At 35.0% G+C, this 15,439-nt stretch overlaps 2 protein-coding genes across 4 annotated transcripts; both read right to left on the bottom strand.

The window, feature by feature from the left end:
* Positions 1-1,933: 1,933 nt before the first annotated feature.
* LOC132181578 (uncharacterized) lies at positions 1,934-2,485 on the bottom strand. Its single transcript, XM_059594828.2, has one exon. It carries the CDS (start codon positions 2,483-2,485, stop codon positions 1,934-1,936), a length of 552 nt encoding a protein of 183 aa, XP_059450811.2.
* A 3,374-nt stretch (positions 2,486-5,859) lies between these two features.
* LOC132169268 (uncharacterized) lies at positions 5,860-9,560 on the bottom strand. Of its 3 annotated transcripts, none has more exons than XM_088516931.1 (3): positions 9,502-9,560; positions 6,173-6,354; positions 5,860-6,090 (listed from the first exon to the last, which is right to left on the bottom strand). In XM_088516931.1, exons 1-3 carry the CDS (start codon positions 9,546-9,548, stop codon positions 5,891-5,893), a joined length of 429 nt encoding a protein of 142 aa, XP_088373057.1. In that variant the 5' UTR covers positions 9,549-9,560; the 3' UTR covers positions 5,860-5,890. The 3 variants fall into 3 exon arrangements, 2 of the variants coding, with proteins under 2 accessions (XP_088373057.1, XP_088373056.1); XM_088516930.1 differs by lacking the exon at positions 9,502-9,560 and adding an exon at positions 7,211-7,481 and having other exon boundaries at positions 6,173-6,412; XR_015912166.1 differs by lacking the exons at positions 5,860-6,090; positions 9,502-9,560 and adding an exon at positions 7,836-8,436 and having other exon boundaries at positions 6,156-6,412.
* Between the last annotated feature and the right edge of the window lie 5,879 nt (positions 9,561-15,439).

Raw genomic sequence — 15,439 nt, 5'->3', positions numbered from 1 at the left:
TGTTTTGGGTCCTTAAAAAACCTAGGCTATTCATGTTCAAGATAAACTGCTAAAGGACTGTTCTAGTTTTTTGGGTTTTTTATTAAGTTTTTCCATGGTTTTTTTTTTTTTTTTTAAATATTTTTTATTCTGATGTGGCACCCAAAAACACAAGTAGCACGCCACGTGTCGCCTTTAAACTATAGGTACCAGGTCACGTGTAGGGGGTACGTGGCACTCCGTCAAAAAAACTAACAAAATAATGACGAAAGTACCAAGTGAGTTTATTTGCTTGCGTACCATTTGTGACATTTTTTAAAACCAATGTGCTATTTGATTCTGGCTCAAAGCTCAGGTACTGAAAATGCATTTAACCCTAAAAGAAATACAAAACTAGCGCCATAAACTGGTTTGGGTCATAAATGGGTTGACCTACAAGTTGACCCGCTTGACTCATTTATCAAATTATATATATATATATGGGGAAACTTCGCTTACCCCCCTTAACTTTCGCGGTTTTTGCAGACACCCCTCATTGTTCAAAAACTCTCACTTTGATGTATCAAATTTTTATTTTTTTTCACTTTGCCCCTTCCGTTAGGATTTTGTAGTTAAATCAAACAGTCAAATGAGTAAAAGTCCTTTATACCCCTAATTTTTTTTAAAATTTCAAATTTACCCTTATTTATAAATAAAAAATTATTATTATAATTGTTATATTAAAAATAATAAAAAAAATGATAAAGAACTAACCCACCAGGGTTCACTTTGTGACCCGCCGGTGGGTCACTTTGTGACCGTGACCCAACGGGGGTCACAAGACCCACCAGGGGTCACTTGTGACCCGCTGGTGGGTCACTTTGTGACCCCCAGTGGGTCACACACTGTCACTATTTTTATTTTTTATTTTTTTTTTTATTTTTTTTTTATTTTTTTTTTTTTAAAAAAAAAAATTTATAAGATATAATAATAATAATAATAATATGACCCGTGGGTCACAATACGAGTGGGTTAGATCCACGGGTAAACCCACAGGTCAAGATTAAAAAATATATATATTTTTAATAAAAAATAAGGGCAAGATTGGAATTTTACACTCCTCAGTTAGGATTTCACATAAAATTCTAACGGAATGGGAAAAGTGCAAGGAAACGAAAGTTGGATACATCAAAGTAAGAGTTTTTGAACAATGGAAGGTGTCTACAAAAAGCGCGAAAGTTTGAGGGGGGTAAGTGAAGTTTTCCCTATATATATATATATATATCGAGTCAACCCGAACCGCTAACTTGTTTTGCTGGCCCTAACAAAATCACTTTTAAACTTCCAAATATTCTTAGCTGCAAATTCTTATACATAGGAAAGCTTATATATGATGAAAAATAGAATTACAATTTCAAGAAATATTTTAATGTTCTCTTTCTCCTTTACCGTATGAAGCAGTTTTCGTTTTTTCTTTTGAAGTCAATGGTTTATTATGGAATTTAAATGAGCCTATGACAATAGAGTTGATTTGCTATTCAAAATGGAATTATATATAGTTAGTGCCATTGAATTTAAATGAGCCTATGACAATAGAGTTGATGATTTTCATCCGAACATTACATTCAACAAAACAAGCATTAAATCTAAATTTCAACATGAATAAGCTGACCAAAGAAAATCCTTCCCCTAATATAAGGGAAATGCTAGGTGTTTCTCTAGTGTTCTCCTGGTGTCCTCTCAACTATGATGTAGCTTGAAAAATCACCAATAAATTAAAAGTCAATAATGATAATTTCAAATTCAACGATAATTTTAAAAGTCACATCACAATTAGGAGGACACCAAAAAAATAGTTGAAGAACATCTAGCATTTCTCCTAATCTAATGTCAAGGTTATATACTAATACGGTGGACGGGTGGGACTCACTTATCCAAATAGGTGTCAGATAAGTTAGGGGCCAATCCAGACACATCAAACATGATACATAATTGAATTAGACAGCGGGGAACGACACAGGGGACACTGGATACTCCTATCAAACCACTTAACAATGCAGCCATGATGGTAGACGTGCGAGCATGGCAGCTTAGCAGCTTCAAACCCAACCGGAAGCTGCTGTAAGCAAATCGCACAATCCAAAGCTTCTTCAAGCTTCACCGACTGTACATTGGATTCTGTCCCCAAATAGTACCAACAAAATCTCTCAGTTGGGTCGGAGCAATCGAAAACGACATGGCCGTAGACGTACACGTGGTGCATGTCACTTGGCGACGAACAAACATGCTCCGACAACTCCCTGATGAATTCATCAAGACAATTTCGCTGAAAGAACTCTGGGACGGTCGTGCGGGAAAGCAGAAGGGGTATTATGGATTTTGCGGATTCCTTGGTCGACAATAGGCTGCGCTGCACCGGCACATGGACGGGGATGATGGCTCCGTCTTCTGGGTCCTCTGGTTCGAACACAAAGTTCACCCACATCTCACCCTCGGATAACGGCGTCGTCACGTTGTTACTTTCCATCGGAGAAGATAGAAGAAGCTAATTATGAATTAATGAGAGTAAATATATATACTAATTGGATTTCAGAATCCCAATCGTATTTGGATTTGTTTCAATGTTAATTAGTGTATCAAGTTTCTAACTTAAGGCGGTGGGATCATACCAAAAAAAAAGAAAAAAAAAAATAAGACAACTTATATATATAATTCACTACAAAAAATCATTTATTTCCTGACCAGAGTTTTCTAATTTATCATGGTGTCTGACATGTCAAAAAACTTTTCTGACGTGGCATTTCTAACATGTGTTGAAGGTCGAAAATATTAAGAGTCAGTAAATTTTTTTTACTGACGTGTTATTGTTTGACACGTCAAAATTATTAAAAATAATAATTTTTTATTTTTTTTGAAATTTTTTTTAATTAAAAAATTTATTAATTTAAATTATTTTTCGATTAAAATTATTCTTCTTTTCTCCAATTTCGTTTCTCCAGCTCTCCCTCTTCTTTTCTCAATTTTCTCACTCTCTCTCTTCTTTTCTCCATTTTCGTTTCTCCAACTCTCCCTCTCTTCTTTTCTCAATTTTCTCACTCTCTCTCTTCTTTTCTCCAGCTCTCCCTCTCTTCTTTTCTCCATTTTCTCACTCTCTCTCTCTCTTCTTTTTTCCTATTTTGTTTCCTCAGCTCTCCCTCTCTTTTCTCCATTTTCAAAAACCCAAATCAAGAAATAACGTGAAAAATCAAAAACTCAAACCTCAAACCCAACAAATCTTCAAAAACCCAAAAAATCTTCTAATCTTCTCTTCTCCTTTTTTTTTTTTTTTTTTTTTTTTGCTTCTCTTCTTCTTCTCTTTTTCTTCTTCTTCTGCTGCATCTCTTCTTTTTCTCTTCTCCTTTTTTTTTTCTTCTTCCCTCTAGAGGGAGTTGGCGGTGCAAAGAGAAGAGGGAGATTGAGAGAGTAGAGAGAGAGAGTGTAGGGAAATAAAAGAAGAGGAAAAGAATAAATAATAACAAGAGAAAAAAAGTTGAATATCCCGCTCATTTTTTTAGTGACGTGCCAACATTTGACGTGGTAGTTTCCTGACATGTGAAACTACCACGTCAGAAATTGATTTTTTTTGCAATGCAAGAAGAAAGAAGACCAAAATATTTGTTGCAAGGGTGAGATTCAATATCCACTTATAGTCGGTGCATCTTTTATATTTATTTTATTCTATTCAAGCCTAATCGTATTTGGTTTTCTTTCAAAGTTAGTGTTTTCCAAAGTCGGCGAGTGGTTTGTTTGAATAGTAATAAGGAGTAATTAATGTGGTATAAAATAAATAAAGTTTACAAGAACAACTACTAAGGAGCACAAAACGACAGCTCGAAATAAGTCTCATACCAAACCTGTGTTGAGAACCAAGCCTATACAGTCAGGAGCAACACACTTATTACTCACAGAATGTGGAATGCCGTTTACGAGATGCGCACTAATCATGAGAATGGTTACAAGCCCCATTCATAAGATGTACATTGACGGTCGGAACCGTTACATGAATCCATTAAAGTATTGAGGCGTTACTCTTAACTTGTAACAGCCAGAAGATTGGACCATTAACTCCTTCGTCGGTTACTCCTAAATCCCGGATTCTCTGCCCAGTTGCCATTGTGAACATCAAACCATCTACCCTGTAAATAGCTCCACACGCCGAAGAAGAGAGCTACGCGATATTTTCCCCTATGCTATAATCACACCAAAGAGAAGACTAACTTTATCACAGGAGGAGGATTCGCCATAAACATCCCCGACGTATTCTCTTAACCTCCTTTTTTATCTTGCAAATTGGAGAATGAGCAACACCAAAAGAATTACGAATTTTCCTTTGGGTTCACCAAACCAGAAACTGTATTATTATTTATTTTTTATTTTTTATTTTTTCTGAGCAAAGGACAGGCCAAGGAAACCAATTGTTGCTATCCTACTTAAGCGTGACCATAGTAGCACCTACCCGCTGAGAGCCCCACATGAGGGGCCTAGACGGTAGGAATCGCAGGCGCTTCCTCAAGTCCAATTGAACCATAGGTTGACCTAGCCTCACCAAGACATCAATGGGAATCTAAGGCAGCTAATATTAATCAGGCATATACAGAGATTCGAACTCACGCCCTAATACATGCCCTAACCACTTGAAAATTTCCTTGGGCCATTGAAACAAACTTCTCATTAACTAATGATTACTAGGATAAGTACTAGCACTACAAGAAATTAGGTCTTTAGGGGCGACTTTAAGTCGCCCCTAAAGACCCTAAAGTGGACGCTGTTGGCAACAGCGTCCACTTTTCGACCCTAAAAGTGTCGACCCTAATAGTCCGACCCTAATGATCAAATGTCTGATTATCAGGGTCCACTTAAAAGTCGACCCTAATGATCACTTTTAGCGTCCACTTTATCGCCCCTAAAAGTCGCAATGTTTGGACCCTAAAGATGATGTAAACGGAAGCGAAAGTCGACCCTAATAGTCAAGCAATAGCGTCCACTTTTAGTTAACCATTAGGGTCGACTTTATGGACCCTAATGGCCCTTTTAAAAAAATAATAATAATAACTATTAGCGTCCAAATCAAAGTGGACGCTGATAGTTAAACCATTAGCGTCCACTTTTGTGGACGCTAATGGTCCAAAAATATTAAAAAAAAATTGACTATCAGCGTCCACTTTGAAGTGGACGCTGATTAGTTGACCATTAGGGTCCACATTTGTCGACCCTAATGGTCCTAAAAAAAAAACTGCGATCGATCGCACACAAGTGTGCGATCGATCGCAACATCAGTAGGTTTTCAAAATTTGGAGACCATTAGGGTCCACATTTGTCGACCCTAATAGTCATAAAAAAAAAAAAAAAAAAAAAAAAAAAAAAAAACTCCGATCGATCGCAAAAAAGTTTGTGATCGATCGCAGTATCAGTAGGTTTTCAAAATTTGGAGATCGATCGCACTCCAAGTGCGATCGATCGTAGCATCAGTAGGTTTTCGAAATTTTGGGATCGATCGTACTCCAAGTGCGATCGATCGCAGCATCAGTAGGTTTTCGGAAAATTGCGATCGATCGCACACAAGTTTGCGATCGATCTCAGCATCAGTAGGTTTTCGGAAAATTGCGATCGATCGCACTCCAAGTGCGATCGATCGCAGAACCAGGGAACATTAAAGCATACTATTATCATTGTTAAGATTTACCTTGTAGCAAAATGACACTTTTCTTATCTCTCTATTGGAGTACTACTTTGTGGCTCTAGTTCCTTTATGGCAACAAATATTAATTTACATAATTCACCAACTTTTTTAGTTCTGAAAGACTTTAAATCATTCCAAAGAAATGTAATATTTTCCAATTATCAACATGAACTCAGCTTTGGGTTCTGGAGATAGACATTTTTTGGTTGAATTTTATGATCTTTGTTCTGTTTGTGGAAATGGATATTGGGGCAGGGCAAAGCATATCAAGTCATCACCACGTGTTAACTGCAATGATGATAAACTTGCTAAAAAGCTAGAAAAGCTGAAGGTGGGAATATGTAATATTTCTCTTCCAACATCAAAGTGTAAGTTCATAGTCAACTTCTTCAAGCAATCTCCAAGACTATTCGCTTTAAATAAAAATATGACTGTAAGAGAACTAGCAATAACAGAAATACTATAATTGAATAAAATAAAAACTGCTGAGCTCACATCTGCTTTTTCCATCAGAATCACCCCCAGAGGAAGAAGTGTGAGGAACAGCTGCTGAGTCAGGCACATCCTCAAGAAGGGTCTGCAAGGAAGGTGGACGCAAAGTGCTTCTTGCAGCAGCAGCAAGAGAAGCAGCTGATAGAACTGGATGATCATTGTGCTCAGCATCATCATCATCATCACTAACAGCCGATACGCCCAAACCAGCAATAGCAGCCCGATTAAGTAAGCATTTTAAAACTACAAAATCATAGTATCACATGTTTCACAAATCACACATCAAATTTAAGAATAAGTAGCACTGCTATTCATATATTAAAGTATATTATTTCTGAGAAAAGGGAAACATACAATAGCATTTAAATTCAAAGGAATACTATTAATAACTTCTTTATGCCTTGATTTCATAGTTAACTTTTTGCTGGACTAGAAAAGTTACAGGCCCTACATAACATGATCTTCATTAATTGATGAAGTTCCCTCAAGAAAATATACTACTACATAAAAATCAATCCCATATCAAGAAAAATCTTACAAGTAAATGGAGAAGACCATAGATGAAGAAGATTACTGCTAGAATTACTATAAGCAAAAGAAGTACTGGACTGATTCTGCTAAAAGATGATGTTGGGGTTGCTTCTTTCTCATAGTTGGTACTGTAATAAGGAGCAGAGAATGAAGAGAGAGATGGCTGAGGAGGTGGGTATACCAAACTTCCATCTTTTTTCTGGGCTTCATAGGGAATGCTAAACATTTTGACAGATGGGTATGCTAAAAATATAATCTTTATCACAAATGTCTTTTATAGTTTTGAAACACACATTTAACTCCAACTCCAAGAGTAGAAATATTAATGTAGCTGGAATTATGCTAAGCTGTTGACAACCATCAAATTCTCTCGGTTTTATGAGGAAAACAAAATGCTTTTGGATGGGGATTTTGCTGCTATTACATGAAAGCCGAGTGAATGAATTTTTAAGATTAGAAAGAAGATGGGTTTTTGGAGAACTGAGGAGATGTTAAAGGTTGCATACGTACCATTTGATATGGGAAGCACACAGGAAACCATTAATAGAGAAATGCAGAGTCTCTGGTTGGTGAAGATGAGATTTTTCTGCTTTTGAATTCTGTTTGCGCCACAGGAGTCCCAAGAGGAAGGTTATTCAAATTGGCACAATGCCCCACAGGAGTCCCAAGATGAGATGTTTTCACCACAAAACATCTCCAATAAGATGTAGTTCAAATGGCACCCAAAATAAAATCCCATATCAAGAAACACACAAAATCAAATCAAGAAATTATCCAAAAATCAAAACAACACCCACCATTAGCATTGACCCAATAATCCTCAAATTCCATATAAATGATTAAGAACATTTATGAATAGGGTCCCCAAAATAAAATCCCATATCAAGAAACACACAAAATCAAATCAAGAAATTATCCCAAAATCAAAACAACACCCACCATTAGCGTTGACCCAATAATCCTCAAATTAGCAAAATACTCTCAAATCATCCATAGGTATGCCAACATGAAGTGTAAACTTCAGAAATATGCATCAAGATTGGAAATTAACCAAAGCATGAGAAAACAGGGTTCCGACGAGAGAGAATTTCGGACAGTTACGAAAAGAGAGAAGACGAAGGGGAAGAAAATTTACCTGAAGCTCTTCTTTCTTCCTTGCTCGGCAACTAGAGAAAGACAAATGTTCATTAGTGAGAGAGACAAAGAGATATATATCAGGTCTGTGATTAAAGTAAAAAAATTGAATAAAACCTAAGAAAACAAAATATAGAGAGAGAGAGAGAGAGAGAGAGAGAGGAGAACGAGAAAGAGGACCGAATGAGAGAGAACCTGGCTATGCTTCTGCAACTAGAGGGAGAAAATACATGGTTGTGTGTCTGCAACTTTGAATCACATCTCTCTCTCTCGCGGTCTCATCTGTCAATCTCCGTTTGTCCGTCACTCTCTCTCTCTCTCTCTCTTGTGTCGATCTCTCTCTCTCTCGCTCTAGCTCTCTCTCCTGGTATTGTGCAGAATTGCAGAAGGCAGGGGATAACAACAATTCCAAAAGTAGTTTAATGAGTCAGATTGCAAACTTCTTCCTCTCTCTTCTTATTTCTCTTCTAATGCACTCTACTTTATTTTCTCTGTTATTGCAAACTGTTTTGCTCTCTAAACAACAATTCTAATAACCGTGTAAACAGCCCCATAGATCCCTAATTTTACTTCCAAACTCTATTTTGTTGTGAATCCTAAGTACTCATAAGATCCTTCTCACTACAAAAGATTAGTAATCATGTTTTAGAAGTTTGTAACAGCAAAATTTCCTAGATGCTACTAGTTGCATGTGATGGCCTAGACCTACACAAGAAAGAAAAGAAAAGTATGCCATGAGCTTATGTCTTGACCAACAAAAGAAAAAGACAAAAAAGAAAAAAGATGACAAGGACCATAGAAAACTTGAGCTTAGGGCATTCGGTAGTTGAATCTGACAATGGTTTACAATATATTGGACATTCAAATGTGATTTTATAACTATAGGTACAACTTTACTATTTTTGTAGTAAAGAATTAGAAGAAAATGTAGGAGGCTCTAATTCCTATTCTTTATACTCATTTCTTCGATAATTATTTCTTTTTGTCGAAGTATTTCTTCCATCATTATTTCTCCTTTGTTTATGAGATGCATACACTCAAAATGATAATATTAGATACAACAACATGGAACTACAAGAGCAAATATATGTATGTGACTCCAAATAGAATACCTCCATGACTATCTTATTGGCAAGTTCTCAATGGATAACACCGCTTATTGTATAAAGTTATAGTTTTTATAGGAGCTTCACTCTTTATAGATAAGGTAGGTTTCTCAACATAAATATAATGACAATATTTTAAAATAATTCTATTGTGTTAGAGCATTATTACTTTGTCGAGCCATTTAGACATGCTCTTAGTCATAATTGGCCAAATCCAATTATGACTAAGCGCATGTCATCAAATCCAATCAGGTATATGCCACATATAGTTATTTTATAACATTCCTCAATCCAAGTGAATAAAAAGTCATACCAAGAAGTTATTAAATGCTAGTTAGTAAATTAAGAATCTAAAACCAATTTCCCTCGAGTGATAAGGGTTGGGGGTGTCTAGTTTGAAGTTCAAAGTATACCCAAGGACAGAAAATGTGAATGCTATATAAAGAAGCAGTGGGCATAATAATGATTTCATATTGACAGAAAAATTTTATGGGATACAAAAAATGCAAACGTGTGAAAACCAAAACAAGTTGAAACAATAACAATACACAGACTACTCACAGCATCTTCCATGGTTGCACGCCACCCTTGCATTGATGACAACCCATATCTAAGTCTGTCATTCTCCCCATCTTGTGATGTTTTTTCAGTTTTGGGGGCACTGAGATACATCCCCATTTCTATCTGGAATACTATCAATCACAAAAGCTATTGCACAACATAGCTGAGATATATTCCAATTTCTAAGCGAAAGCATACGAGTACAATCAACGACAAGAATCACCAACAACACAATCACATTATACACGTATAAATAAATAAAAATATATATAAGCACACACGTACCATAGCCAATCAGTACCTTACGAATCCAAGAGTTTAAAAATTGAAAATTCTTGATTTCTGTTCGATTTTTCCCTATGTTTTCTCGGCAACCAAACAGGCTGTCTAACCAAAAATAACCGATTAAAGTTGAAAAAGAAAGAAGTTCCGTCGATCAATGAGCAAAGAAATTCAGAACAGTCTCGATAAGAGTAATTAAACACTCGCGAGAAATTGAATCAAGAAATTAAAACAAAAGAATTAAAGTCCTCTAGGGTTTGCGAGAGAACAAAATAGAGAGAGAGAGAGAGAGAGAGAGAGAGAGAGGAGGGAGAAAGAGGGCCGGATGAGAGAGAACCTGGCTGTGCGTCTGCAACTAGAGGGAGAAAATGCATGGTTGTGCGTCTGCAACTTTGAATCGCATCTCTCTCGATCTTATCTGTTTCTCTCCGCTTGTCCGTCACTCTCTCTCTCTCGTGTGTGTGTGTGTCTCTCTCTATCTCTCTCTCCTAGTATTGTGCAGAACTGTAGAAGGGGGATAAGATGAGAAGAATGGGTTAGAGAGGCGAAGAAGAAAAAAGGGGGAGATACAAAAAAAAATTTTCCAAAAATTTCACCCGCCGCGCCAATGGATCCCGCCTTCTAATTTGTACCAAACTAACATATTTTTATATCAGATACTATCAGCGTCAACCTATAATGTTGACGCTGATTGTCTACATTTTAATTTTTTTTTATTTCAACTTATTAAAACAATTATATTAGCTTATTAATTTTTTTTTAAGTCAAAATTGATTGAAAAAAAAAATTAATTTTTTGGGTCATAATTAGTAAAGTTTCCTATTTTTCTATTTTTTATTTGTTAATATATATACATCATTTTGTAGTTTTCTCACACACACACACACAAACACATATATATATATATATATATAGACAAAAATTTTCTCCAAATTGGGTTGAAATTTTTTTTTTTTTAACCTCATCTATAAAAATTACATGTATTTATTGAACATGTAAGATGCACATGTTCGATTGAACCTTCAATTGTATCCAGTTGGATCGATCAATTGATCTTATCACGATCAATCAAACTAATTCACTAGGATCGATCATATGTTCGATCAAACCATCAATTTTTTTCAAGTTTGATTGATCATTTGATCCTATCACAATAAATCAAACTAATTCACTAGGATTGATCGGATGTTCGATTAAACATTTGATCCTATCACGATCAATCGAACTAATTCATTATGATCGATCGGATGTTTGATCGATTATTTGATCCTATCACGATCAATCGAACTAATTCATTAGGATCGATCTCAATTGAACTAATTCATTAGGATCGATCGAATATTTGATTGATCATTTGATCCTATCACGATCAATCAAATTAATTCAGTAGGATCGATGTTTGATCGATCATTTGATCCTATCACGATCAATCGAATTAATTCACTTTCAATTGTTTCAATCATTTGATCTTATCACAATTAATCGAACTAATTCATTATGATCGATCGGATGTTTGATCGATTATTTGATCCTATCACGATCAATCGAACTAATTCATTAGGATTGATCGAATATTTGATTGATCATTTGATCCTATCACGATCAATCAAATTAATTCAGTAGGATCGATGTTTGATCGATCATTTGATCCTATCACGATCAATCGAATTAATTCACTTTCAATTGTTTCAATCATTTGATCTTATCACAATTAATCGAACTAATTCATTATGATCGATCGGATGTTTGATCGATTATTTGATCCTATCACGATCAATCGAACTAATTCATTAGGATCGATCGAATATTTGATTGATCATTTGATCCTATCACGATCAATCAAATTAATTCAGTAGGATCGATGTTTGATCGATCATTTGATCCTATCACGATCAATCGAATTAATTCACTTTCAATTGTTTCAATCATTTGATCTTATCACGATCAATCGAACTAATTCATTATGATTGATTGGATATTCGATCAAACCTTCAATTTCAATTGTTTAAAGTTTGATCAACCATTTGATCCTATCATGATCAATCGAACAAATGCAGTAGGACCTAACGGATGTGTGAACGAACCTTTAATTTGTTTGAAGTTTGATCGATCATTTGATCCTATCACGATCGATCGAATATCCGATAATTTATATAAAATAAATAATGACATATTATCGGAGGTAAATTTTTGGGAAATAACATTTTAACGCCAAATCCTAATGGAAGGAGATATTACATCAAATTATATGTTGGATGAGTCAAATATTAAATATGTTTTTATTATTAAAATATTAACAACAAATTTAAATTTAATAAATTTTTAGTATAAAAGATCATTAATGTGATATTTATCTTATAATTAATTATTAGCTTAAATTTTATTTTTTTATTTTTTTATTTATTTTTCTACGCAATCTTTAGGGTCGACTTTGAGAGTCGACCCTAATAATAGGTCAATAGCGTCCATTCGTAGTGGACGCTATTGGTCATCAAATTTTTTTTTTAATATTTTTTTAATTCTTCTACGCACTCTTTAGGGTCGACTTTGAGAGTCGACCCTAATAATAGGTCAATAGCGTCCATTCGTAGTGGACGCTATTGGTCATCAAATTTTTTTTTTAATTTTTTTTTAATTCTTCTACGCACTCTTTAGGGTCGACTTTTGTCGACCCTAATGCCTAACTATTAGGGTCGACTCTCAAAGTCGACCCTAATAATAGGTCAATAGCGTCCACTCTTAGTGGACGCTATTGGTGATCAAATTTATTTTTTTTAATTTTTTTTTAATTCTTCTACGCACTCTTTAGGGTCGACAAAAGTCGACCCTAATGCCTAACTATTAGGGTCGACTCTCAAAGTCGACCCTAATAATAGGTCAATAGCGTCCACTCTTAGTGGACGCTATTGGTCATCAAATTTTTTTTTTTTATTTTTTTTTAATTCTTCTACGCACTCTTTAGGGTCGACTTTTGTCGACCCTAATGCTTAACTATTAGGGTCGACTCTCAAAGTCGACCCTAATAATAGGTCAATAGCGTCCACTCTTAGTGGACGCTATTGGTCATCAAATTTATTTTTTTTATTTTTTTTTAATTCTTCTACGCACTCTTTAGGGTCGACTTTTTTCGACCCTAATGCCTAACTATTAGGGTCGACTCTCAAAGTCGACCCTAATAATAGGTCAATAGCGTCCACTCTTAGTGGACGCTATTGGTCATCAAATTTATTTTTTTTATTTTTTTTTAATTCTTCTACGCACTCTTTAGGGTCGACTTTTGTCGACCCTAATGCTTAACTATTAGGGTCGACTCTCAAAGTCGACCCTAATAATAGGTCAATAGCGTCCACTCTTAGTGGACGCTATTGGTCATCAAATTTATTTTTTTAATTTTTTTTAATTCTTCTACGCACTCTTTAGGGTCGACTTTTGTCGACCCTAATGCTTAACTATTAGGGTCGACTCTCAAAGTCGACCCTAATAATAGGTCAATAGCGTCCACTCTTAGTGGACGCTATTGGTCATCAAATTTATTTTTTTAATTTTTTTTAATTCTTCTACGCACTCTTTAGGGTCGACTTTTGTCGACCCTAATGCCTAACTATTAGGGTCGACTCTCAAAGTCGACCCTAATAATAGGTCAATAGCGTCCACTCTTAGTGGACGCTATTGGTCATCAAATTTATTTTTTTAAATTTTTTTTAATTCTTCTACGCACTCTTTAGGGTCGACAAAAGTCGACCCTAATGCCTACCTATTAGGGTCGACTCTCAAAGTCGACCCTATTGAGCTTTTATGTGATTTTTTTTTTCTTTTTTTATTTTTTTTCCATCTTTCAGCGTCCACTTAAGTGGACGCTATTGGTTAAGTATTAGGGTCGACAATAGTCGACCCTAAAAGTTTTTTTTTTTCGCCGCTTAAATTTTTCCCGCCCCTAGGATAATTCCCGCGCGTATATTAGGGTCGACTTATTAGCGTCCACTGTAAAGTGGACGCTAATAGTCAACTTTTCGACCCATTATTAGCGTCTACTTCGAGGTGGACGCTAATACGGAACTATTAGGGGCGACTTTCAAAGTCGCCCCTAATAGTTGAGTATTAGGGGCGACTTTTGAGTCGCCCCTAATAAGTCGCCCCTGATGAGTATCTTTCTTGTAGTGTAGCTATGATCATACATCCTCAACCTGGCAAATGACTGTTCCCACACAACATAGCTTCCTCCTTATATGCCAAATTAATGTCATGTTTGGGTGTGCGTCTGAGAGACCTAAAAATATGTTTAACACTCAAAAAGTCTGTTTGAAGACAAAAATACATGTTTGGTAAAAAATATTAAAAGCGTTTTTAAGGGTCTAAAAAGTCCAAAAATAGTCAAAACGCACTTTTAGTAAAAGTTTAAAAATGAAGTTTTTGCCAAAAAACACTTTTTAACTTAAAAACTCTATTTATCAAACACAATTCCAAACATTCTTTAAGTAGAGGACTTTTTTGTTTTGAACAAAAGAAACCAAACTTCAATAACCCATCTTCCAGACATTTGACATTATACAAAACTAGGGCCGACAATTTTTTAAGTTAACATGCTTGACCCATTTATCAAATTATATATTTTTTATATAATAAATATATGTTAAATAGGTAAAATGGGTTGTGTCCAATTAGGTCAAACGGGTTAAACAGATCACATTTAGGTCTAAAATGGGTCAAACCAGTTGACTTGTTTGTGGTTCATTTATTAAACGGGTCAAGCAAATTGTGGTGGATCACTTGTAGGTAGTGTTCAGTTTAAGGGTCTGACCCATTTAACAAAAATGAGTCAAGTTCAGGTCTACCCTTATCAGGTTGTCGAGTAAACCCGACCCGCTAACCTGCTTTGCCGGCCCTAATAAAACCACTTTTAAACTTCCAAATATTCCTAGCTGCAAATTGTTACAGATAGGAAATCTCGCTAGCTTTGTTTTTATATATGAAGAAAACTAGAATTACAATTTCGAGAAATATTAATGTTTCTTTTTCTCCTTCCCCTTTATTGAATGAAGCAATTTTCGTTCTTTTCTTTTGAAGTTAAGGGTCGTTTATTAATGAATTTAAATCAGCCTATATGACAGTAGAGTTGATTTGCTATATATATACTTATCCCCCTCTTCCCCCTCTCCCGCATTGAATAGAAAAAATAAAAAATAAATAAATGAGGTTCACTTATCCGATTAGGTGTTAGACAAGTTTCGGTGCTCAAATTGCGGCAAATCCTAACTCATCAAACATGTTAGATAGAGCACTTACATTAGCTTAGTCATTTCTTACTTAATTTTATATAAAATAGATAAGCAAAGAGAAATGCTTGGCTTCATTAAAAGTTCATATTTTGATCATTTTAATCCTAGATGGCATGATCATTTTTCAGAAATCTATTAATTTATTGTTTAGAATCTATTAATTTTAAAATGGACCATACCACCTAAGATTAAAATGGCCAAAATATGAACTTTTTAATGAAGCTAAGCATTAAACACTAAAAAATATAATCCTTATAAAATTAAATTAAATTTAAATGATATAAATCAAATAAAATAAAAAAGAGTTTTTATTAACTATTTTGCATAAAAAATACAAGTAAATCAATGTAAATGCTTTACATAATTGAATTAGACGGCGG

The sequence above is a fragment of the Corylus avellana genome, chromosome 5, assembly GCF_965113065.1.
Source record: "Corylus avellana chromosome 5, dhCorAvel1.hap1.2, whole genome shotgun sequence".
Lineage (NCBI taxonomy): Eukaryota > Viridiplantae > Streptophyta > Magnoliopsida > Fagales > Betulaceae > Corylus > Corylus avellana.
This window is presented reverse-complemented; position numbering and strand designations above follow the sequence as displayed.